The 22,490-nt window shown below is 51.2% G+C and overlaps 5 protein-coding genes across 5 annotated transcripts; 2 read left to right on the top strand and 3 right to left on the bottom strand.

The window, feature by feature from the left end:
- Positions 1-257: 257 nt before the first annotated feature.
- MAA_06076 (importin-beta domain-containing protein) lies at positions 258-3,588 on the bottom strand (the record flags this gene model as incomplete). The annotated part of the gene is made up of 4 exons (XM_007824074.1): positions 258-658; positions 733-857; positions 918-3,152; positions 3,254-3,588. The coding sequence occupies 4 exons, from the start codon at positions 3,586-3,588 to the stop codon at positions 258-260; spliced, it is 3,096 nt and encodes a 1,031-aa protein (XP_007822265.1).
- A 3,397-nt stretch (positions 3,589-6,985) lies between these two features.
- Positions 6,986-7,853, bottom strand: MAA_06075 (GPI anchored serine-rich protein; the record flags this gene model as incomplete). The annotated part of the gene is made up of 2 exons (XM_007824073.1): positions 6,986-7,091; positions 7,162-7,853. The coding sequence occupies 2 exons, from the start codon at positions 7,851-7,853 to the stop codon at positions 6,986-6,988; spliced, it is 798 nt and encodes a 265-aa protein (XP_007822264.1).
- Positions 7,854-13,892: 6,039 nt separating this feature from the next.
- MAA_06074 (Armadillo-type fold protein) lies at positions 13,893-17,043 on the top strand (the record flags this gene model as incomplete). The annotated part of the gene is made up of 2 exons (XM_007824072.1): positions 13,893-15,462; positions 15,527-17,043. The coding sequence occupies 2 exons, from the start codon at positions 13,893-13,895 to the stop codon at positions 17,041-17,043; spliced, it is 3,087 nt and encodes a 1,028-aa protein (XP_007822263.1).
- Positions 17,044-17,704: 661 nt separating this feature from the next.
- On the top strand, positions 17,705-19,213 carry MAA_06073 (uncharacterized protein; the record flags this gene model as incomplete). The annotated part of the gene is made up of 2 exons (XM_007824071.1): positions 17,705-17,775; positions 17,869-19,213. 2 exons carry the CDS (start codon positions 17,705-17,707, stop codon positions 19,211-19,213), a joined length of 1,416 nt encoding a protein of 471 aa, XP_007822262.1.
- A 1,314-nt stretch (positions 19,214-20,527) lies between these two features.
- MAA_06072 (uncharacterized protein) lies at positions 20,528-22,152 on the bottom strand (the record flags this gene model as incomplete). Its single annotated transcript, XM_007824070.1, has 3 exons — positions 20,528-21,497; positions 21,661-21,894; positions 21,971-22,152. The coding sequence occupies 3 exons, from the start codon at positions 22,150-22,152 to the stop codon at positions 20,528-20,530; spliced, it is 1,386 nt and encodes a 461-aa protein (XP_007822261.1).
- Between the last annotated feature and the right edge of the window lie 338 nt (positions 22,153-22,490).

Genomic DNA, 22,490 nt, shown 5'->3' on the forward strand with positions numbered 1-22,490 from the left:
ATATTCTTTTCTCTCATCTCAAGAGTGTGTCCTCAAGTTGTGCCATCTATGTAATTTGTCGTCTCTCACACACGCAGTCCAACAGCTCTCATCCTCTCTTGTCCATTTTATTTTCAACTGTATCATTCAATTCCACGCAGGCAGAAACAAGCAAGTCGTGATACGTTTCAGCAGTCGTGATAAATGCAACCGTCTCAAGCGTGTCATCATCTTTCTTCGTTAATCTTTCTTCTTCATCACAGAGCTTCCTTGCTAACTTAGCCTGCAGAGTTGGCAACTAGGTTAAGCCTGGTCTTTTCGTCTTCGGAAAGCATGTTGTACCACTCCTGGAAGTTGGCAATGTTCTCACGGCCGCATCGGACAAAGAACTCCGTCAGGTAAGAGTGAGTCTCATCGTCTGGTCGTCGCTGGGGGCCGCCTTCCATGAAGGTCATGAGATCAGCCTTGGTAGCAGCCAGGCTAAGGTCAAGGGTATCGTCATCGTCTTCCCAGCCGTCTTCATCGTTGTCTTCGTCAAACTCGGCAGCAGCAACGGCGGCAGCTGCAGTGCTGGCAGCAGTGCTGGCAGCCGCACCTGCACCAGCGGCGGATGCAAGCTCTTCAATCAGGACCTTGACGATCTTTAGGGGAGCAGGGACGATTGTGTATTGATCAGGGTCTAGTTCCGGCCGTGCCGTTAGTAAACTCTTCGAGCTGAACAAATTGATCGAAGACGTGACTCATGATACATACTCTGTTTCGCGCGTGACCGAGTCTTAATCTTGCCATCATCGGCGCCTACAATCAAGTCACCCTTAACTTGAATCTGGGCGAGGCGGGAGTCGTTAAGTGCATAGAGCTTCGAAAGGGCAATGACACTAAACAAAGGTCAGCATGATATGAGCAAGTAAATCAAGTGGAGTGAGCACTCGTCGCACTTTTGTCTGATTTCATCGTAGCCTGCAAAGCTAACTGAGTTCTCGAGCCACTTCGCCATAACAACCTGCAGTCCGCTGTCTCCATTGATCTGAATCTGGCTTAGGAACTCGACGACATCTTGAGCGCCGTTCAGAGAAAGCCGTGCAAAGACCAAGATCAAAGACTGGATGAAAGCAGCAGCTTGAGCGGATGCAAGTCGATTGGCGACGGCCTGCAAAAGCTGAGGCAGAAACGGACCAAGACGTTCTTGGCCAGCCTTCTCGACGAGTTCTGCAGCCAGTCCACCTACTTCGGATGCAGAGTTATCCTCTATAGAAGGGCCAAGTAGACGGTCAATGATGTGCAAGCAGACCTCGAGGCCTGATCGGCCATTTGCATCTTGCCAATTGAAAACCTGCTGATGATCATGAGAGAGAACCCACTTGACAATTTCAGAGCCGGGTCGGAGGACTTCGCCTTCCTCCGACTCCATCAAGAGACGGTTCAACTTGGGGAATATGGTGGCCACAAACCCAGCAGGGAGTGGCTCTGAACCATTTTCAGCCAGAACAACAAGCAGTTCAGTGGCGACTGTGACAAGAGGGTTGTCTTCAGTCACACTAGCAACATCAAAGGCACCGGTGAGCGTCGGCAGAGTACGAGCGCAAAGAGCGCTGAACGAAGCACTGTCTGAAAGGCTGGCAACAATATCCTCAAAGGCCTCTGAAATTATCATGGTGACTTGGAAGTTGCTGGCGCCAAGCTTGGCTAGCATGAACAGCAGGTCGGTGGATTGAATTTCGCTTGAAAGAGCAATCTTGGTATCCAGACTAATGGTCGAACGGAGTGTCTCAGCAAGGACGACAAGGAGTTCGTCTGCCTCTTCCATTTCAGCAGGGTCCTTTTCGTTCATGTAGGATTGGATAGCGGTAATGATGGGCACCTGGCGATCGGCGCCTACTCGACCGGAGTTAATCAAGCCTTCAACAGCCTTAATACAGGCGACTTGGACAACTTCTGACTCCTCATTTGTGATGGCATGGACCATGCGATCCAAGAGCGCGAGAGGAGTTTGAAAGGAGCGGCCAATGATACCGGCAACGAGGTAGCCACGAGCGCGAAGCAGAGGTTCATCGGGCTTGTTAATGGTGAAATCAACCAATTCGAGATAGGCGCTAGCAACAGCGTCAGGGATAGTCTTACTAAGATCCTGGAAGTCACTCAGAAGCATCGTAAAGAGGAAAAGGGCGGATTCCTGACTTCTCCACAAGGATCCGTCGCCGGGAAACAGTGACTTTGTAAAACCAAACAAGCCATCAACGGCTTTCTCATTGAACCACTCTCCCATCTTGATCAGCAAGTCACCAGCAGCAGTTCTAGCAGTGTAGTTTGCCGTAACTGACGTCTCTTCGGCCAGGTATAAGGAGCAGTCGATGTCCCACAGTTCCTCCTCTTCTTGGGTGACCCGAGAGTAGCTGACCAGCATTCTCATAATCTCGACCATCCAGGGCACATCTTGGGCGGAAGCGTGGGCTTGCAAGTGGCCATCCAATTCCGCCTTGACGGGAGGGGAGCGGAAGCACTGGTTGAGGAAGTCGAGCTCTTCCAGGATCAGGAAGTCCAAGGTGTATGGAAGGTTATCAGAGTCCTCGAGGCGGCCCTGGGCGTTGGTCTTGATGTAGAGCTCTTCATGTGGTGTCTGCAAAAGGTTCAGTTCCTCCCAAACGGCGCTAAAGAAGGTAGTGCTCTGGGGAAGCAGTAGGTTGGGGAAGACTCTGCGAATGCGAAGCAGAGTCTTGACGACCTGCAGCTTGAGGGCAACTATGTGGTTCCAGCTGTCAGGCTGGGTACCCGTGCTCACATCAGCCTCTGGTAGACGGCTTTTGAGAACACTGACAAAGAACGGGTTCCATTGGGCAAGCAACTCTTCAGCAAACGCCTTAACTTCCTTAGAGTGATCGTCTTTGACCATGTTCATCAAATCGAAGCAGGATCGGAAGACGGAAATGGCGAGGGCTCGGAGCATGGGCTTTCGGTTCTCATTGAGGGCAACTTCTGTCAGGGTCTTGGCAATATCACGAGCCATGGAAAAAAATTGATCCTCGCTCAAGCTCTCCTCGACGAGGTCGCCGAGGACTCTCAGAGCTCCGTGGAGCTGGGCATCGGTGCCGGACGGAATCGTACTCAAAACGGTAGGCAGCAAGTTGGGCCATTGCTCGGGGAAGTCGTGAATGGCAATCTTGCCGACTGCGTAACTAGTGGTGCCAGCGTTTAGTTACCAACGTGTTCTTTTCAATCGGAGGTGTGAAAAGGTAGCTGTAGTAGGGAGCAGTGGTGTATTGGCATATGAATGTACCTTGCCGAGATCTTCACCTTTCGATCCTCCTCTTGGCTCAGCGCCAAATCAAGCAAGGACTGTCTCAGGATAGCTCTCGTGTCATCGTCGATGGGGATTATGGGTTCGTCGTCCTGGTCTCCAATAGCCCAGTTGCCCTCGATAAACTGCCTCAGAGAGGTCAAGGCAGCCTGGCGGACGCCGGTGCTGACCGAGGCATGAGAGGCAATCTTGGCCAAGGATACGGGAAATGCAGGATTCGTCCGGGCACGGCTGAGCTCGATCTCAGCTTGTTGTCGGGGCCCCTGGTCCGGCAGCTGGATGTTGGCGAGGAGCTGCACGAGCTGCTCCTCCATGGTGATGGAAAGCGGTCTAGTAGGCAAGGAGGAGGAAGACCGCCTGGGTATCTGGGAAGAGAATGTTTGCGAGCAGAGCTTTCGTGCAGGTACTAGAAGCAACAGTCTGCACGAGCCTGGTGTGTCTGCACGTAGGGAAACACCAATGTATGGCGAGTTGGTCGAGGCGGTGATGACAGTCGGCGAGCTTGACAATGGTCGCGGTTGACGCGGGGCAAACTTTTGTCCTCGCCTGGGAGAGTTCTCAATGTCGTGGGCGAATATGTGGGTCCAGGTGAAATAATAAAATTATTAATAATAATAGAGAATATTAAAGGACATCTCAATAATACTTAATGCTTTGTATATAGTAATACGACTATGCGTTATAATATATGGCTATTAAAAGACATTATTAAGTTCTTTCATTTTTTTTTTTTGACTTAATTTAAATACCTATCTCCCTACCTACATGCCTACAAGTACTGTTACGTTTGGTAAAGGTGGGGTTAGATGAATCCAGCGACCAAAGTGCCGGAAACGACGTGTGACGCGTTGGATTCGCGAGGGTAAGAAATAAGAACTTTATTCTTGAGATATGGAATCTTAATTGAGTCTGTCTCTTTTGCCAAGTTTTGCTTCTTATTGGGTGCTTTTGTCGCGTGGTTTGCTTGTCTTGGCTGGGATGTAACATTCTGGGGCAAGTGCAGGCGTAACCGGTCGAACCTAACTTATTTGCATGGCTATGGTGTTATCTTAACAAGGACACAAAACTATAAAATGCATTGAACCAAGTCGGTCTGCGTCGAGGTTCTGGGATATATTGCGACGTGAGCTGTCGCCCCATGCTAAATCTGGCATGTCCTCTTCCATTCAGCTAAACTCAATTCATTATCAATTCGGAAAGCACTTTAAAAATTAGGTTGATATTTTTTCGGCATGACCCGAGAGATTCATTCCAAGCTTCTTGTATGATTCAACCAGATATTATATATTATCGTCCATTTGCAATGCTGCTGCGGGCCACATAATCTTCTGATCATTATTTGGTCTGTTGGAGCCACAACCGTCGAAATGGGTAGGCTGACGCCACTTTCCATAAGGACGAACATATGCAGCGAGATTTTGCGACTATCTCTTTAGCTACGATTTGGCTTGTGGGACTCGTTTACCTAAATTGTATAACAGAGGAGTCTCCACAAGCCATATCGCAGCTATATATGTAAGGATATACCTGTATGTATAGTTCGGGCGATGCGATGACCGTGTTGGCAAGCAATATTCCGTCATAATAGCCCAAGGCAGTGAATACTGCGCTGACAGAGCACACATCAACGTCTTGCCACGCGTGGCTTGAGACGAAATATCAAGTAGTGTAAGGATTCGAAAGGATGCAGTCGCAAAGCTACTCAGTACTGCAACGACTGCAGTTCAAGTCTGACGTGATAGGAGTCTCGCTCTTAGCCAGTGTCGAGAAGAGTCCATACTCGGCGTTTTGGAAACTCGATGAAGTCCTGCAAGCCCTATATTATTGAGGTGCCCCCAAGGCGGATCTGATAGTGCTGCTCTAGGAATTGGCGTGGTGTCCCTCTCGAACCGTTGCGTGGCGGTTTTGAGCGACGGCGGAGTTGAATTTGTATGCCGATGGTGATGGTGGTAGTCGCTTCTGCATAGTTGTCAACTGTTAAAAAGGATAAACAGAAGATCTACCAAATTAATCCTCGCAATTGTGTGAGGCCTCCACTTTTGACAGATTTGCCAAAAAAAAAAAAAAAACATCAACCAACATTGAAGCCGACTCCAAACAGCCATGCGTCTTTTGACTGAAGCGGTGCAGGCCGATTCCGCATCGCGCAGTCACAACGTTGCAGCACTGGATGCGCCGTGTCCAGCCACAACATTGAATATTATTGCCTGTGGCTAGGGTGGCCCGTGAGTGATGATTACTCCTTGGCAGAAACTACGGAACATCGAATGCATGACTTCTGCCCCGAAGAACCAATACACACACAAAAACAAGCAAAACTATTTACATACCTACTAAGTACGAGTAGACGGGGTCGAGCCTGGCTCCTCCACGCTCGTACCCACAGACGGCACGTTGCCCCAATGCCATGATCATCTAGGAGTCCCTCTCCATGCCAACGCCAATGTATTCCAAGCAGACGACAAACAGCCCAAGTCTGCACAAAAAAAAAGGGTGATAATAACCGACAATAAACAGACTTCTTGTCCATGTACAGGTACTTCTCACCGCGTAAAGACGTGCCACAGGGCCGAGCAAGGGCTTCAATGTTACAACGAAGTTTAAAAAGTCCCTCAGCCCAGCGAGCAAACAAGCCAGCGCCACCTCAGTGCTCACTCACCTCCACGTTACACTCAGCACATGGCACGCACCACGCGCCACCCTTACACTGTACGCAATCTTGGTACTAGTCGATAGAATCAATTGATGTGTCAATGAAAATACAGGAGTAATCCGTGAAATAAGCTTAGTACCACCTAGCAACGAACGCCATGCACGAAAAGCAAAATGGTAGCCCCCAAACCCGACACGGTGCCGCAATCAATACTAATAAAAGCCGTGTCGACAAAAACCCCTCATCCATGCAATTTCATCAGCGCGAGGCGCAGCAAGCCAAATCATCTGTTGCGGAGGACAGCGACACAGGCGTTTGTCCGTCCCCTCGACATCATCCCGGTGCGATGCACCATGCCAGGTTCCTCCGATGTTTCCCCTGACAGGAGTTACCCAAACGGGACAGGCGTGCGCTGTGATTGGCGGACGCAAACGGCTTCTTGTCAGCTGGGCGCTAGGACCAATCGAATAGGGGGGGAGGGGATGAAGAATCTTGTCTACGAGCATCGTCGTAATTTCCGCCTGACTGGGTTGATAACCAAGGAAGCAAGACGATCTAGCCTGTTGTGGCATTGGGGGCGTTGCACGCAAAATGAGACTGAATTAGAGCACCAATGCTATTGTTCTACAACGACAATGGCGCGTTCCGACATGTTGCCACACTTCCGCTCTGATCCTTCTTGTGTCTTCGGCTTGCATGCCCGGGTTTGGAATTGAGACATGACTGTCAGAGATTCACACATGGCACAGACAATTTGTTCATATTCTTTGACATTCGTATCGAATCGAAAAGAGGTTTGAGTTCAGAAAAGCAAGACATCCAGGCGAAGCGCCTCTCCTCTTGGGAGATGCCCTCCCCGTACGCCCACCCAATACGATTAGAAGATTAAATACATGAAATGACCCTGCGCGTGTTTTGTTGCCGTAAAAAGAAATGCTAATGATATTCAGCGAATCTAAGTTATACTCTGTACATGTCCAACAAAGATCCGAAAATGCCCGTCGTAAAATAATGCCGTAAGCCTTCAGGCCTCAACCTATGAAGTCGAAAGAAAAGATTTAAGCAAGGACGAAAGCGGCAATACCGGCGACGGCAGCGAAGACGGCAGAGCCGGCGAAAGAAGCGGCGCCAGCAGTGACAGGGGGAGGATTGCCACCGGGGGTGCTGGATTTCAACATGTTAGCCTTGTGAACGCTCTTTATATATCAATTTGGATATTCATCTCATAACTTACGTGCCGTTTCCGCCGGCGGGAGGGTTGCCACCAGAGGGAGGGTTGGCGGGGCCGGTGGGAACAGGGGAAATGCCAGTGCCCTGAGGAACGGTGCCAGTGGGGGGGCAGGGGACCTCAATGGTAGAGTACTCGACCGAGGTCAAGACGGTGGTGTAGCTCTTGGTGATGGCCGTGACCGAGGGAGCAGGGCAGGCGGGAGGAGCAGGAGCCTGGGTCACAGGGGAGTTGGTGGAGACGGCCGGGGGAGGTCCCTGGGTAGCAGGGCCAGAAGAGGCAGGAGGAGGCACGACGTGCGAGCTGGCGGGAGGGGGGACAACGACGCCGGTGCTGTTGTTCCCGTGTCCAGGCACAGTAGGCACAGGCACAACAGGCACAGGCACAGAGGTAGGAGGACCGACAGGGCAGATGGTGGTGGAGACAGCAACGGTCTCGGTAGAGACGATGGTGCTGTGAGCCGGGCAGTTGGTGACCTGGGGAGCGCACGAGGTGATGGTGTGAACCTTGGTAGAGTAGACGGTAGACGTGGTCAAGGGAACCACGGAGGTCTGGACCTGGGTAGAGCGGGCAGGGCAGTTGGTGACGCTCTCAGGGCAGGCGGTGATGGTGACCAACTGGGTGGTGTAGTCGGTGGACACATCGCCAGCGATGGCGGAACCAGCCATAACGGCAGCGGCAGCAGCAGTGAAACGCATCTTGGCGGATTAATTCGTGAAGAACGAAAATAGGTATTAAAGAGTGACGTGGAAAGCTGAGAGCTTGATAGAGCGTTGAAAGAATGGACGACCGAAGTCAAGACGAGTCAAAAGCGATGCTTTGAGAGAAGTGGCTTTTCTGGCTGGGGAGAAAGAAAAAAGGAATTGATATTCGGTTGGAGGATGGGAGCATATTAATACGTCGATCAACCTGGAGCAACTCCTTGGTCCAGGCCCGCTCACATCGCCCTCCTGGTTTCTTCTAGCTCCCAACTCACAGTCCCCAGTCGTTCGGAGAGCATACGTAGTAGTAATTACATGGCCAACTGGACTCATTCTGCACTGGCGAATCTTGCTTGCCCCGGGAAATTGCGCGGCACCAGTCTCCATGGATCCCATCCAGGGGTTGGCAGCAGCCTCACACAATGCGTTTGGTGGAGGTCAACATGGAGCGCGCCACGCCTCCACTTGCATTCATGGAAAGGCCGCCGGTCCATGTACGAGTACTCCGCCTTCCAGACGCTGATGGGTACATGCGTGCCTCCATGCCTTGGTTGGTCGCTCGCGGCTGCAATCACCCTCCAAATCCTTGCTGCATCCTAGTCGAATCCACGCCGTCAACGGAAAAGATGAGCCAGTGAGTGCCCTAAACGAGCCTGGACGCGTGATGGAGTGGCACTGTTACTTAATCAATGCCGATAGTTGCAAGGCAAATGTCAGCGCGGCCACTGGCTGGCTCGGTTCCTGCACAAGTCCAAGACGACCTGCTCCAGGGCAAGATCTTCATCTGGAGCCCAACTTGGACATTTGTCGCTGATGGAACGATACCCCATCGACACATCGCGCTTCAGGGAGGAGGGTTCTATTGTCATCAGAATCGGCGGTTAGTTCAGAGACGTCTCACCCAATCTCGGTTGGATCTTTGCGCCTAGTCGTGTAGTGTGTCATCCCAATGCTTGTTTGGACAAGAGTGTGACCGAGACCAAGCTTTAGACCGTGCTTCTTCACTAAACCCGGGAAATTGAGCCCACGGAAAAGGGGAGAGAAAATAAAGCGATATGTACATTGCTGGGTGGCGACGGGGCCAGCTTGACCGCCATTATAACCTCCAGATACGGAGTAGCATGGTGGCCAATCGAGGTATGTTTTGTGTACGCTGTCGTCGTTCGCGTCCACGTATGGAACACAGTGTTTGATGGTGCCGATTAATACTGCGTGAAATTAGAAAGTTAGACCCGAGAGTGATTAATTTGTGCATGATAGAGACATTTGGACACAAACCGGTTTCGACGAGGGCTACGGAGTAGACAAGACGGGGAGAAGGCTTATACATACTGACATGTACTCCGTGTGTATGTAGGTTTATAATGGACGCTTTTGTTGAGCTGTTGCTTTTTCTCTATTTCGGCGGCAGCGGCTGCAGGTCTCACCTATTGTCTTTTGCTCCCTCACAGTTTTGTGTTGTATCTTGTCTAAGGCTAGCCAGGAGACTGAGCGTGTCCAGTTCGAAGTTCTCTTTGGCGGGAAGCTTAGGCAAAAGGTTATCGTGGTTGGTCTCACGAAAGTAGTGGTATGGCCCTATCTGCCGCTGGGGTCGGTGAAAGGTAGGAGCATGGCAAGGCCCCCGCAGGTACGGAGTAGAATTTCGTCGACATGTCTATACATCAAGAATTTGAGCTTAATTTTTGCAGGCTGCTCAATGCTTCTTGCCCAGCCAAGGAGGATTTTTGGGTCAAGAAAATTACTCAATGAAGCGCATAAAGCGTCTGGTAACATAACATCTCACACGAAGGCGTGATGAAGACGCGAGCATCGCGCACAGTACGGAGTACCAGACGGTGCTCGCATCGTGTCGGTTTTTGGTCTACGCGCGCACACAAAAACCGGCCAAGCAGGAAGGAGCTGCCAGCTCTCGCGCCTGTGTACGGAGTAGGGAGTACTGGTACTACTCCTTTCCCATGCAGAGAAATTTGCGCCCCTCCTTCTGCGCTAATGCAGGAACAGACCGATCTACATCCACCCACTTAAAACGCTGGACTGAACAGTCAACATGGCCGTGCTCGTCCGTCGTTTCGCCGTTGCGGCGTTTGGACATTTCAATGTTTGTTTTCCTCACTGCTAGTTGGACCAGTTTGCCACTTCTCCAACACTCCCTCCTTACATATCAATTGGCGCTTCTGCGGAGTCCTCGCTACGCGGGCCCAATTCCGGAATGAGAACGACAACCCGCGATGTGCTTTAATGCCGTGGTGCTAGTGGGTTCCATTGGTCGGTAATCTCACGCGTGGAGTCGAATATTCCCTCGGCACGGCGCTGTAATAATATGCAGGCTTTGCTGTACAATGCGGGAAGGAGGCCTATTTTTGGCCATCTACGGAGTATCGCGGTACCGAGTACGATTTATTGAGCACGGAGTATTGGGTAGGCTTGGGGCTGGATGTTACAATACTACCAGTTGTAATAATAAGGCCCCGTTGCCACACGGTACGAAGTCGTGTGGCGTCACATCATTGATTTTTTGTGTGACACGTGTGCCCCGAACATTGCCCCCAACTTGTCAGCACGGATTGAGGAGAGCAATATATCTTGATAGCTTTCCGCGCATGTGTATAACAGAGGCGCAGGCAAGTCTGCAGAGGAGCATGAGTGAAATTTCTCAACATGACTCTAGCGGACATGCTACTTAGTAAGTACCTAAGGTATCATGCAGGCTTGTGGCGCGCCACTGCACTGTCAATATGTGCACATGCATAGTCTGGTCACTCGGTATTTACTACTTCGCGCTTCCCAATACTACGGAGTGAATCAATGAGCAGTGAGTTACTGCACTGTCTGCTGTTTCTCGGCGGGCTGACGAGACATGCATGGCAAAGGGACTCTGAACACAGTCCTTGGATCATGTCTCTCGAAGGCGCATTATTTCCACGAAACAAACATCACGAGTTCGTCCCATCTCGAATGTCGATCCTTGGTGCTCAGCCTCGTGCATGCCGCCCTGATCCCATGTCACCCGCTTTCGTCGCACCAACGAAGGTTGGCGGTCCAAACTCGAAGAGGCGCCCTTGCCGATGACGTGCCGGCGAGCCAATGACTACAGCAGGACACTCTGTCGTGAAACAATTGACATGAAACGGGAAACAGAGCCACGGGGGGCACGGGGGCTGCGAGGTCACTGGTCGCTTGTTTGTCGAAACAAGCTGTGCGGATCTGAGTGGTTGCCCAGAATCGTGGACCCTCTCGTCTGAGTTGCGAGCAATCCGACGAATACACAGAACCTGCGCTCTGCTTGTTCAATGCTGCATCGAAAGCCGCTGTTACTTGGTTATCAGATGTGGTCAAGGCCTTGGCTAGGACCGCTTCCATGGACAAGCAAACCATCTGACGCTCAGGCTTTTCCTGCCAAGGACCGGGTCACGATGTTTCAGCAAAACTTCATTTGGCACCAAGGAGCAACTAAGCACTTGCCGGTTTCCAATCGTGAGGTAATCCTTGACAGGTTCTTGACGTGACAATAGCCACAGCTTTGGGTGAAATGGAAACCGACATTTGGGCTCAACACTAGACATTGAAAATCACCCGCTACTCACTATGTCGGCGGCTCGCTCTAACCTCGTACTTGCTAATCAATTCAAAACCATTCATCTCTGCAAATCTCCAAGCTATCGCGCAAACTTGGCTCGAGAATTGCATCTCAGGATACTCCGCTGACAGGATTCATGCCCGCACAGGGGCATTGTGCTGTCAGACATCTCCGCAGAAGGAGCCATACCAAAACCACCTGCTGTTTGTTGGATTTTGGTTTAGTAATGATAGGGAGATGTCATGGTCATTCTTGGACATGTTCCGGCAGCGCAATCTGGCACGTAGAAGAAAGTCTGTGCTGTGTGTATTGCGAATGCCCGCCATCAGAATCGGCTTTGCAGGAATCTTGATGGTCTGACTTGCAGCAAACCTCGCGTTCAATGTTACATATTTTGGTCGTAAGCTAACAGGTACTAAGCGAGCCCAGACATGTGCCTCCATATCAAAGGGCAATCCTCGACACCCACAACAGTTGGTGATCTTGATCCTACGAATTAAGAAGCAATAGTTGGTATTTCGGCAAAATAAACAATGAAGCTGATCGCGTCTGAATTCCGTTTTTTTCTTCAAGCAGAGTATCGGCCTTGCATTGTCACCGGGCTACATTCCGGTTCAACATTCCTCGGTCCCACGGCTCAACAATGAAATGCAGCTGATGCGGGGCGAGCTTGTCAAATTGATCAACTTGATCCCATTTACGGAGTGCTCCGCGCACACATCACAAAGTGCATAAATGAAAGAATATCAATGGTTCTCAGCATGAAACTTGGTGGCAAGGCACAGCTGTAAACAGGCTCATCAAACTCGCATGGCGCAGGTCCTTGTTCCACCATCGGCGTCTGCCGTGAGATGCAAGCTGCAGCATTGCCGACGCCTAATCTCCTGTTCAGATGGTTTCCATAATGCGTGCTGCACGCCGAGATACGCCTGGCGGGTTCAACTGGGTTACTGGTCAGTCTGATGTGCGCGAAAGATGGGCTATCAACGAAAGATGGAGGAAACGCGGACGGCGTCCCAAACATCAGCTACTCGTGCCGTGGCGTTGAATAGTGGGAGGCCAAGTTCTCATCACCACAATACAGTAACCTGAGTCTGTCCGAGGCTGTATCTTCCAGAAGCATACCTTTTTTGGATTCGAGCTATGCCAGCCTCACTGTACGCTGTTCCCCTGATGCTTCGTCGTCATTCTCATCCTTCCTACCGACAATCTGCCACGACCTAGTTTCATACAGAAACATATGCGTTATCCAACGAGTTGATTCGGTAGTCATCATTTGGCGCAGAGACGCCATGCGCATTCTGTCGTAAAATTCGGCTCTTGCTTCTACGCGCCATGATTGGCAACTATGGATCGTATTAGTAGGAGTGGTCTGGTCCTCGATTGAATCTATGTAAAGGATTGAAGCCTTTGTACAGGTAGTCACACATCGAAATGGACACTTTTCAATGGAACAGAAAGGTCGTAGCTGGTAGGTTTGCTGGCTAGTTCTAATTCGAATCTTCTAGATCAATGGCTCCGACTTGTTGTTATAAAAGGTAAGCCCGATTGATGACTCACGCGTTGACACTATTGTACATAAGATGATTGTCGAGTAAAAGTGGGATGGATGTGTAAGTACGTATTGATGCGTCGATATTGTCAAAGAGTGACCACACTATAGCAACTGGCAGAGGTTTAAGCATCAATTGGTTTTTTTTAATATTCTTATTTCTTACTTTTTTTTTTCTAGTTAGGAATCAAGAGACCGGATGTGTTGCTGTTTTGTCTTTTCATACTGTGCAATGCACGCCAATCTACCACCTGCTGCACAGTAGCCCTTTTGTTCGCACAACACTCCGGCCACACAGATTTGCCCGAATATCTTCCGTTGCCGTTGATGGCAAAATATACCCCACATCAGCACGCGAGGATTGCATCGACTTTTTGGGCACAGCAGATAAAGCCGCACACATCGACTTCAAGGCCGTCTGGTTACTCTGGAGAGGTGAATCTGGTGATACACCCGTCGTCGGTCTGCGGCTTGTATCCCGGTGCTTCACGTCCGTGCTGGATCAGCCGCCCGACTGCTCCTCGCTTGACCCAGGCATCTAGATGACTCCACGGTAGCCTTGTTGTCACCCAACCTTCCTAAGCATGCCGCATGTTGTGTACAAAAGGCTGCCCGAATTATAGCAGCGTTCACTCCCTCAAACAAGAGAATCTCCATCGTCCCTGGCCCTTAGAGGCGGGAACTGCGCCCTGCTGCCATCATGGAGGCACAGGTAGGTGACTGACCTGTCTGCCCGCATCGTCAACTTTTTTGCATTAATGTCGAACTGCCCCGCCACTTGGCTTGTTTGACCTCCGACATCGTCGAGTCTGCTTCCTGCCTGCCTAGGGATGATGTGTTGTTCGCAATCACTCAGGACCCTCAAAATACCAAGCTGTTCTTCCTACATGATCTTTTTTTGCTGACCATGAGCTCCTCTTCGAGCTGTCTCCAGGTCGAGAATGCTGTCGAAATTTTATCGAACCCCACATCCAATCAGTCCGTGAAAGAACAGGCCTTTGAGTATCTCAATCAACTACGATCCGACCCTCAAGGCTGGCAAGCATGTACGAATCTCTTCTCCCGAGCTCCGCGGTCGTCCGAGGTGGTCCGAATGGTCTGTCTCGAGGTCGTAAACTATGCCGTTCATACACAGGGACTTGATGCCGAAAGCTTATCGTACTTGAAATATACGCTTCTCCAATACGTCCGCCAGAGCTACGGCCCCGATGCTCAGCAGGAGCCGGACCCGGCATCACTTCAGAACAAGCTTACGCAAACCTTGACCTATCTCTTCGTCTTTCTTTACCAGGATGGATGGCAAAGCTTTCTTGACGACTTTTGGGGGCTGACAGGGCTCCCAAGTAATCGGGACAGCGTTAGCGGTGTTCTCTTCTATCTGAGAATCCTGTCCTCGATTCACGACGAAATTGCCGATATGTTATTGTCAAGGCAAAGTAACGATGCCAAGAGAAACACCGAGCTCAAGGATCAGCTGAGAGCCCAAGATGTGCACAAGGTCGCCGAGTCTTGGAAGCAAATCCTCAACAAGTATGGCGACAACGATGCCGTCATAGAGTTAGTGCTGAAAGTCATTGGCAAGTGGGTAAGCTGGATGGACATCTCTCTCGTTGTGAGCCAAGACATGATCAACCTGCTGCTGCCACTTGTCGGCCGCACCACGAGTGGGGGAGGCGAGGACAAGGTTCGAGATGCAGCCATTGACACGTTGACGGAGATTTGCGGCAAGAAGATGCGCTCAGCCGACAAAATGGAGCTAGTCTCATTTCTCAACCTACAGGACATTGTTGGACAGCTCATTGCCAGCCCCCCCTTGAGCACCCATAAGGGGACCTCAAAGTACGATACGGATCTTGCCGAGGCTGTTGCAAAGCTCGTCAACACCGTCATGTCAGACATCGTCAAGGCACTTGATGATAATCATATTGGTGAGGAGTCAAGAGAGAGGGCTAAGCAGCACCTTCATGGCTTCCTCCCATTCCTTCTACGACTCTTCTCTGACGAATACGACGAAGTTTGTTCGACCATCATTCCCGCTCTTACGGACCTCCTTACCTTTCTTCGCAAGCTTGGTCAGTTACCGCAGGACTACTCTAGCATGTTGGCTCCGATTTTGGATGCCATCATTCGGAAAATGCGATACGATGAAACCTCCACATGGGGAAACGAGGACGAGCAAACGGACGAAGCAGAGTTTCAGGAACTGCGTAGGAAGTTGCAAAACCTGCAGAAGACCATTGCGGCCATCGACCAGCAGCTGTATATGAACATGCTCAGCAACCTTGTCGCCAGCACTTTCCAGACTTTGGACCAGCGTGGGTCCGAGATGGACTGGAGAGATCTTGATCTAGCACTATACGAGATGTACTTGTTCGGAGAACTAGCGTTGCCAAACCAAGGTCTGGGCACGAAAAATCAGCCATCTACAGAAGCGTCTGAAAGGCTCGTGGTAATGATGCAAAAGATGGTTGGATCTGGTAAGTTCATGCCTCTTTGCCTTTGCTGAAACCTTGACTCATTCTAATCCTTCCATCCCTTAAGGTATTGCCAACTTCTCTCATCCCGCGATTCTTCTGCAGTACATGGAAATATGCGTCCGCTATTGCATCGTTTTTGAAAGCCACCCAGACTATATTCCACAAGTTTTGGAGAATTTCGTGCGACTGGTTCACCACGATCACGTTCGTATCAAGACCCGATCCTGGTACCTCTTTCACCGTTTCATCAAGCAACTACGCAGCCAGGTTGGAAACGTGGCCGAGACTGTTATCCATTCTATCGGTGATCTTTTGCCGATCAAGGCGGAAGTCCCCGGGGAGGATGCCGATGACGACATGTCATCTGACGAGTCGGACCACTCTGCAGATGCCTTGTTCAATAGCCAGCTGTATCTCTTTGAGGCAATTGGCTGTATCTCTTCGACCCATAGTACCCCGGCTGACAAACAGGCTATGTATGCACGATCGGTCATGGATCCCCTTTTCCAAGACATGGAGGTGCATCTCCCACGAGCCAAGTCTGGTGATGCACAGGCTGTTCTTCAGATTCATCACATTGTGATGGCACTTGGCACGCTTGCGCATGGATTTTCGGACTGGAGCCCTGGATCTGCCGCCACCAGCCACCATCCCCCGCCTGCCAAGGCTGTTTCGGACGAGTTTTCCAGAGCCGCCGAAGCGATTTTGATTGCTCTCAACCAGCTGAACTCGTCCGCCGAAATCCGCACAGCTTGCCGATCAGCCTTTTCAAAACTCCTTGGGGTCCTTGGCTCCGCGGTTCTTCCACAGCTTCCCCAGTGGATTGAGGGACTACTCTCGCAGAGTTCATCCAAAGACGAGATGGCCATGTTCCTGCGTTTGCTTGACCAGGTGGTATTTGGTTTCAAGGCAGAAATTTATGACGTTCTCAACGTTCTACTCACCCCGTTACTGCAGCGGATCTTTGGTGGGCTATCCGAGCCCATTTCAGGTACTGACGATGAGATACAACTTGCCGAGCTGAGACGCGAGTATCTGTCCTTCCTGCAAATTATCCTGAACAATGGCTTAGACGGCGTGCTCATCAGTGAAGCTAACCAGGGCTTCTTTGAGCCGATGATTTCATCTATAACCGAGTTGGCCAAGACTCTGGATGGCAACATAGGTCCCAGCCGGCTGGCATTCACTCTTATGGCACGAATCTCTGCCATATGGGGCGGACCGGATGTCGCCACAATCTCGCAGAACCCCGTCGCACCAACTACAAGCCCTGCACCAGCAATCCCCGGCTTCGATCGCTTCATGCTTGATAGATTTCACTCTGTTTGCTGGGAAGTCATGCGCAATCCCAGCTTCCGTCCGGCGCAGGATGCTCAGACAAGGCAGGTGCTGACCGAAATTGCCGGGCTCGAACAAACTATTTATACAAAGACAGGGGAAGTGTTTATCCAGGAGTTGCAAAACGGGCTATTTCCCACCCTGGGTATTAATGGAGATGAGTTTTTACGATCATTGACGACATCCACTGATAAGAAAGGGTTCTCGTCATATCTACAGGGTCTTCTGAAGAATAGGCGGTAGAAGAGGAGGGCAAGGGCTGCGGTACATGGGTCAGAATAGAGAACGCGTTATTGTCATACCTACCATCGTCTGTGCAGGCCAATGCGTGGAAGCGGGAGTTACGAGTAGTGGAGGAATTGATTGGATGCAAAAGAACACATATCTCATACCATAGGAGTTGGAGGCAAAGCCATAGATTATGACGACAATGCAAAAGTATAAAAGATAAAATATACATTATTAACCTAGCCTGGAACACGGATGGACAAATTCACTCCAAGCAACTTCTTTCAAGACTTTCAGTTCCTCGTGCGAATGCAAGTTTGTTGTCTCGTGGCGGCAACGCCTCGCCAGGTTAATACAGGGTAGCAAATAATTGCACAAATTTATTCACCCAATTTCTTTATTCCTTTGGATGGATGTCTCAGGCGCCCGAGCTCGGGCAGGGGTAGATGTAGCGGAACGTCCAGTAATAATAATAACATTGAAAGCACAGCAGCTCCTTTTCTCCACCATAACACCCAGCCTCTTTTAGATACATACTCTATCTGCTATTGAGGAACACGCATACCGCCATTCTATGCCAAGAACCATTCATGATGCATATAATAGCCCGGGGCCATCAAACTTGCGCGGAAGCCCGAGACAACGATCGACTTCTACATCTCTTTTCCCAGCACACATGGCTGAAATCGACAAAGAGGATCCCCTCCCCTGTCCAGACTGGATTGTTTCGACTCTATCCAATGTCCAGTAAGTTACCGTCGCGGCTCCAACTCTTGCCCCCAAAGCCCTTTCTTTGTCCCACCCATGAAACGGGCAGCAGAATACTGACTACCTAGCTAGTATTGCGAGGGACAGAAGATGGTTCGGTGACGATTACGTCACTTTCCCCAGCCATACATGTAGTCTTGGGCAACGGTCCGAGGTCGTGGGCATCGGCACGGTCTGCCTCCCCGTGAAAGCTTCGCTCACAACCAAGGGGCCAGGGTCTCACGGTATCCTGCGGCTATGCAATGTCCTCCATGTGCCAGCGGGGGCCGTCAATATCATTGGCAACGTGATTTCGGACGACTTCTACCTCGAAGTCTGTGCGCCCACTGCAAAAATTGCCGCCAAGCTTATAAGTCGAAAAAAGGGCAAAACGGCTGCTCTTCTCAACGCTGGGCCCGGGCAAGCGTCCCATATGTACTCTGTAAAGCTCAGCGGCTACCCCGTTGGCCCTCGGGTAGGGCCACCCTGGGTCTGGTCGCATGAGGTCATGATGGAAGACATGTGCAGCAACTGGCCCTTAGGAGAACAGGAGAGGTACCTTGAGTGCGAGTATCGGAAGGGGAAAGTTTCCACCTCAAAGCCTGATAGTCGGTCATTGGGCGGCGAAAAGTCCAATACCAGCAAGATAGATCCGACACGGGAGACACTTGTACGGCACAGGGAGAGACGACAGGCTGCTAGTCTCTACCTCGCTCCTGAAGAGCTCGACTATGTCAACAACATCTGGGGCGACTCTGCGTCGTTCATGGAGAATCTCTGCCTCAACGAGCACATGGAGAAAGATTGTCTTAGGGCGAAGCATCTTGCCTCCAACTTTGCTGATCTGTATCACGAAGAGGACGAATACTGGGAGGCCTGTGAGGACCACCGCAAGCCCCCTGTTGTTGACCGTCTTTTTACACCACGACAACTGTACTACATCAACCGCGACCATGGGAACTCGTCTATTTTCATGACCCATATGGATCTTGATGTTAACAACGAAGACGATTGTATCGAAGCACAAGACCTGGCGGAGGACTTGTGTTTCGACAGTGATGACAGTGATGACGAGGATGACGAGGACGCGGATTATCTGGATGAAAATGGTAATGGTCTATGCGAGGATGAGATGGAGGAGTATGAGCCAGGCATGGACGGATACGAGCTTGCGGATCCTGGAATACCAGCGAGGCGCAGTCGAGATCAGGTGCTGGGCTACCTCAACGTAGGCACTTATGAGGCTGGGCCAAGACAGCTGGCCGAGCACTTCTTGTCAGAGGAGGAGCTGAATTTCGTGAACCAGACTTACGGCGATTCCATGTCCTTCATGACCTGCTTCAATCTTAGGTTTTACAAGGAAGTGGACTGTCTCGAAGCCAAATATATTGCTGCCGCCGAGGTGCGCGGGAGGAATAAAGGCGAGCCGAGGAACTAGATCTCAATGGCTCAATCCCTCTTAGTCGCAGGCCGACGGCCCCTGGACACAATGAGCCGTCCGGATTGGTATTTCTTCAAATGTATTTGCCATGTGCTTCAGACTCTCCCTTCGCATCACCCAGTATGCCGTTACCGCCGCGTATTTTCCATTCATTCACCACCGCTTCACAAAAGTTGCCGCAGCCCACATGGCAGCCTCAAGGCCAAACTTCTGCGTCTATTAAACTCGAGAATCCATCAAAATCAAAAAAACAGGATAACAATGGCGCAGCTAGTACGGATCGGCCTCAATATATCGTCGCTTCTGCTGAGACTGAGCTGACTGGAGTGTCAGGGAAGCCGGGGCGAGAAAACACCAGCAGGACTTGAAACTTTCCAATGTTGGGTATGTAGGTCGACATGGCGCCGGTTTCGGGCCAGGGAGAGGCCATGGTCGCCGACAAACACAAGAAAGGTGTCGTTTATAGCGTCGTGTGTGTTTGCCTATGATGTCGATCTTTCTGAGTCGGATATCGGGCTTTGCCGTCTTGAACACATCGTCAATATAGCCCTCAGGGCCAGCACGGATAGGGTCTTCCACAAGGGCGAAAAGGGAACAAATCTGCCTATGCCAGGCCCTGCTGGATGAGGGTGACAACAGAGGCTGGGGTCGCAACCTCGGGATGTAGAAGGCAGCTGCTATTCTTTTGTCCCCCTTGCGCTGAATTGTCCTCATGATCCATTTACAATGCTTGTCTCAACGGTTGAGTGGACTTGCAAGGCTCATGGCTCTGCTTGAGGGTTGGGCCTTGTCGTCTCTTTTGCGCTCAGCGGCCCAGACGGCTGGATGATGGATCCATGCTCCGCGTTCAGAAACTCGTAATGCTCTCTTTTGCCCGATGTGAAGCTAGCGTCTGGCTGCAATTGCCCATGGCTTTCACGAGACGATACATTAAAGACGTTTGCCTCGTACATATCCGGGCACACGGCCACAACCCGAGTGTTCGAGACAGCTTCAACCTCAAGGCTTTTACATATCTACCTACCTGCTGTTACGTGCGTCTAGGCGGGAATGTACTCTGTGAGGAGTAGTATTCGAGGTCATTGCCCTCAACGCCCTCTTTATTGACATGCTTATAAAGAGAAATGGCGGATTCTTTTCTCGCCGCATTGTCATCGGGTTTAGTTTACTCGCTCACCTTTCTGCCGGTGAGTTTCTGGGCGAGCCTCAAATCCAACCCCTTTGCAACAGCTTGATAAACAGACCCGGTTTGCGTGGAGTGCTCCAAGCGGTCAAACGGTGGTGTGTAATGGTTGGCTGCGGCGTTGGGATCTAGCTAAATCTATCTATAAACTTCATCACCTTTCTCCCCGTTGCACTCCTCTCAAACCCATCCAAGTTGTCAACACGGACGATTCCGAAGCGGTGCTTATTGGACGCGTCCACGTTGAAGAAGTGTCGTATCCTGTCATCGAGACGCGTCTCCCCTGCCGCTGACGAGCAAAGCAGACGAACCTCGAGTCCCGCCTCCTGGGACGACTCCATCTCGTACAAAATGACCTGCCACTGAAGCACGCCAAACTCTTCCTGGTTTAAAGCGGCGGCCACGTCTTCAAATTCAAAGCACATTCCGTCCCACGTGAAGCCGAAGCGACTATCGCGGCCCTCGAGGCGAAGAATCCTGAGGTGTGGCCAGTCCGCTTCCGACACTACAGAGCGTGCCGACTCGGGAAGCGCGTGAAGAGACCCAACGTCGCCCGTCATGTACCTCACGAGAGGGTTGCGCAGCCGGCACAACGAGGTCTGGACAATGATGCCCGTCTCGCCGTCCGGGAGCTCGTCCGGGAGCTCGTCTGTGTCTACCGGGTCCTCGGCGCAAGATGCCGGCAAGATCTCGACCAGCATGTGTCTTGTGTCGTAGACAAAGTCGACGGTACTCGTCGTCGCCTCTTGGCCAGTTATATCTGGGTTGCTGGCGGCCCAAGGACCGGCTTCCGCGCTGCCCAGGACAGAGCAAATCCTAACACTCTCCCCCAGCGTCTCTCTGATGTGCAGCCGCTGAGCAGCGGTGAGGACCTCGGACGTGTAGATGATCTTGTCTAGTCTGACATGCTGCCGCTCTTCCGGAGAAAGAGTCGACATGTGATGCACCACCTGGATGATCTGACTTCCATCACCGGCCAGCACGTTGACGTGGTAGCTCATTAGGAGCCGAGTAATGGCGGCTGGGGACATGACATTACCCCCTGCCAGTGCAGTTGCGCCGGCGTTTTCACAAACTTCTAGCATGAGATCCAAGGATCTGTGACGGACGGTGTTAGCCCTTTGATTTTCCGAGATATATGTACATATATGTGTGTGTGTTTTCGCCGCGGAATTCTCGGCTCCATGAGCTTTCTCTTCACACGAAGGGGGTGGCAGAGGGAGCGCAATCGCTCATTGAGTTCCCCAAGGTCATTATTTACCGGTACAAGTCGCCCGCGCAGTGAGTCGACAGAACCCAGTCGCTGGGGTCGATTACTCCTGTTGCCCTGAGGAATCGGCCAAACGTGGCTCTGTGTCTCCGGTTTTCAGCGACATCAGTCGCGAAGAAGAGTGGTGTGCCTCCATGCCCGCCACCGGTAATGCTGGTGTACACGCCCTTGCGGTAGGTGTTTTTGGGATCGACATCATTGACCAGCCGCTGAATCACCTTGTACCTGATGATTCACGGCCAAGCCGGACGCCACGCGTTAGAATGGCGGAATTGTTACGGGCCTTGGTCCTACAACGTACAGATCTCTCTTGCAAATCGGTTTCTGCGCCTTCAGAAGAGCCTCGTCACCCCGCCTGGCTTTGGAGTCTTGTAGCTGTGCAACCGTTGCTGGGTCGGGAGGGTATGTGATGGTTCTCTCGTAGAAGGGGTGAGACCTGGCTACTGCCAGGACCTGTTCCAAAGTATACGCGTCGGGTGCCATGGCTGTGAGGATGGCGAGGCAGAAGAAGGGAAATTTGGTCCAAGCCCAGGAATCATCACGTAGTAGACTGTGATTGAATCATGTCATGAAAATGTGGTTGACATGGAACCCTCGTCCTATAGCGATGGAATGTAATACAGGTGACGCCGCAACCTGCAACTAGCAAAAGTACTTGCTGGGCGTTTCTCATCTTTCCATCAACTGAAAAGCATCGGGATGGTCTAGTCTTCTCCTCCCCACTTGGATGCAAGTTCACCAAAATGCAAGAGGGCGTGCTCCACACATTTATACAATTTTATGCCGGTGACCCCTTCCACCGAGTGAACAGGAACATGAAC

The sequence above is a fragment of the Metarhizium robertsii genome, assembly GCF_000187425.2.
Source record: "Metarhizium robertsii ARSEF 23 chromosome Unknown MAA_Scf_2, whole genome shotgun sequence".
NCBI classification, from domain to species: domain Eukaryota; kingdom Fungi; phylum Ascomycota; class Sordariomycetes; order Hypocreales; family Clavicipitaceae; genus Metarhizium; species Metarhizium robertsii.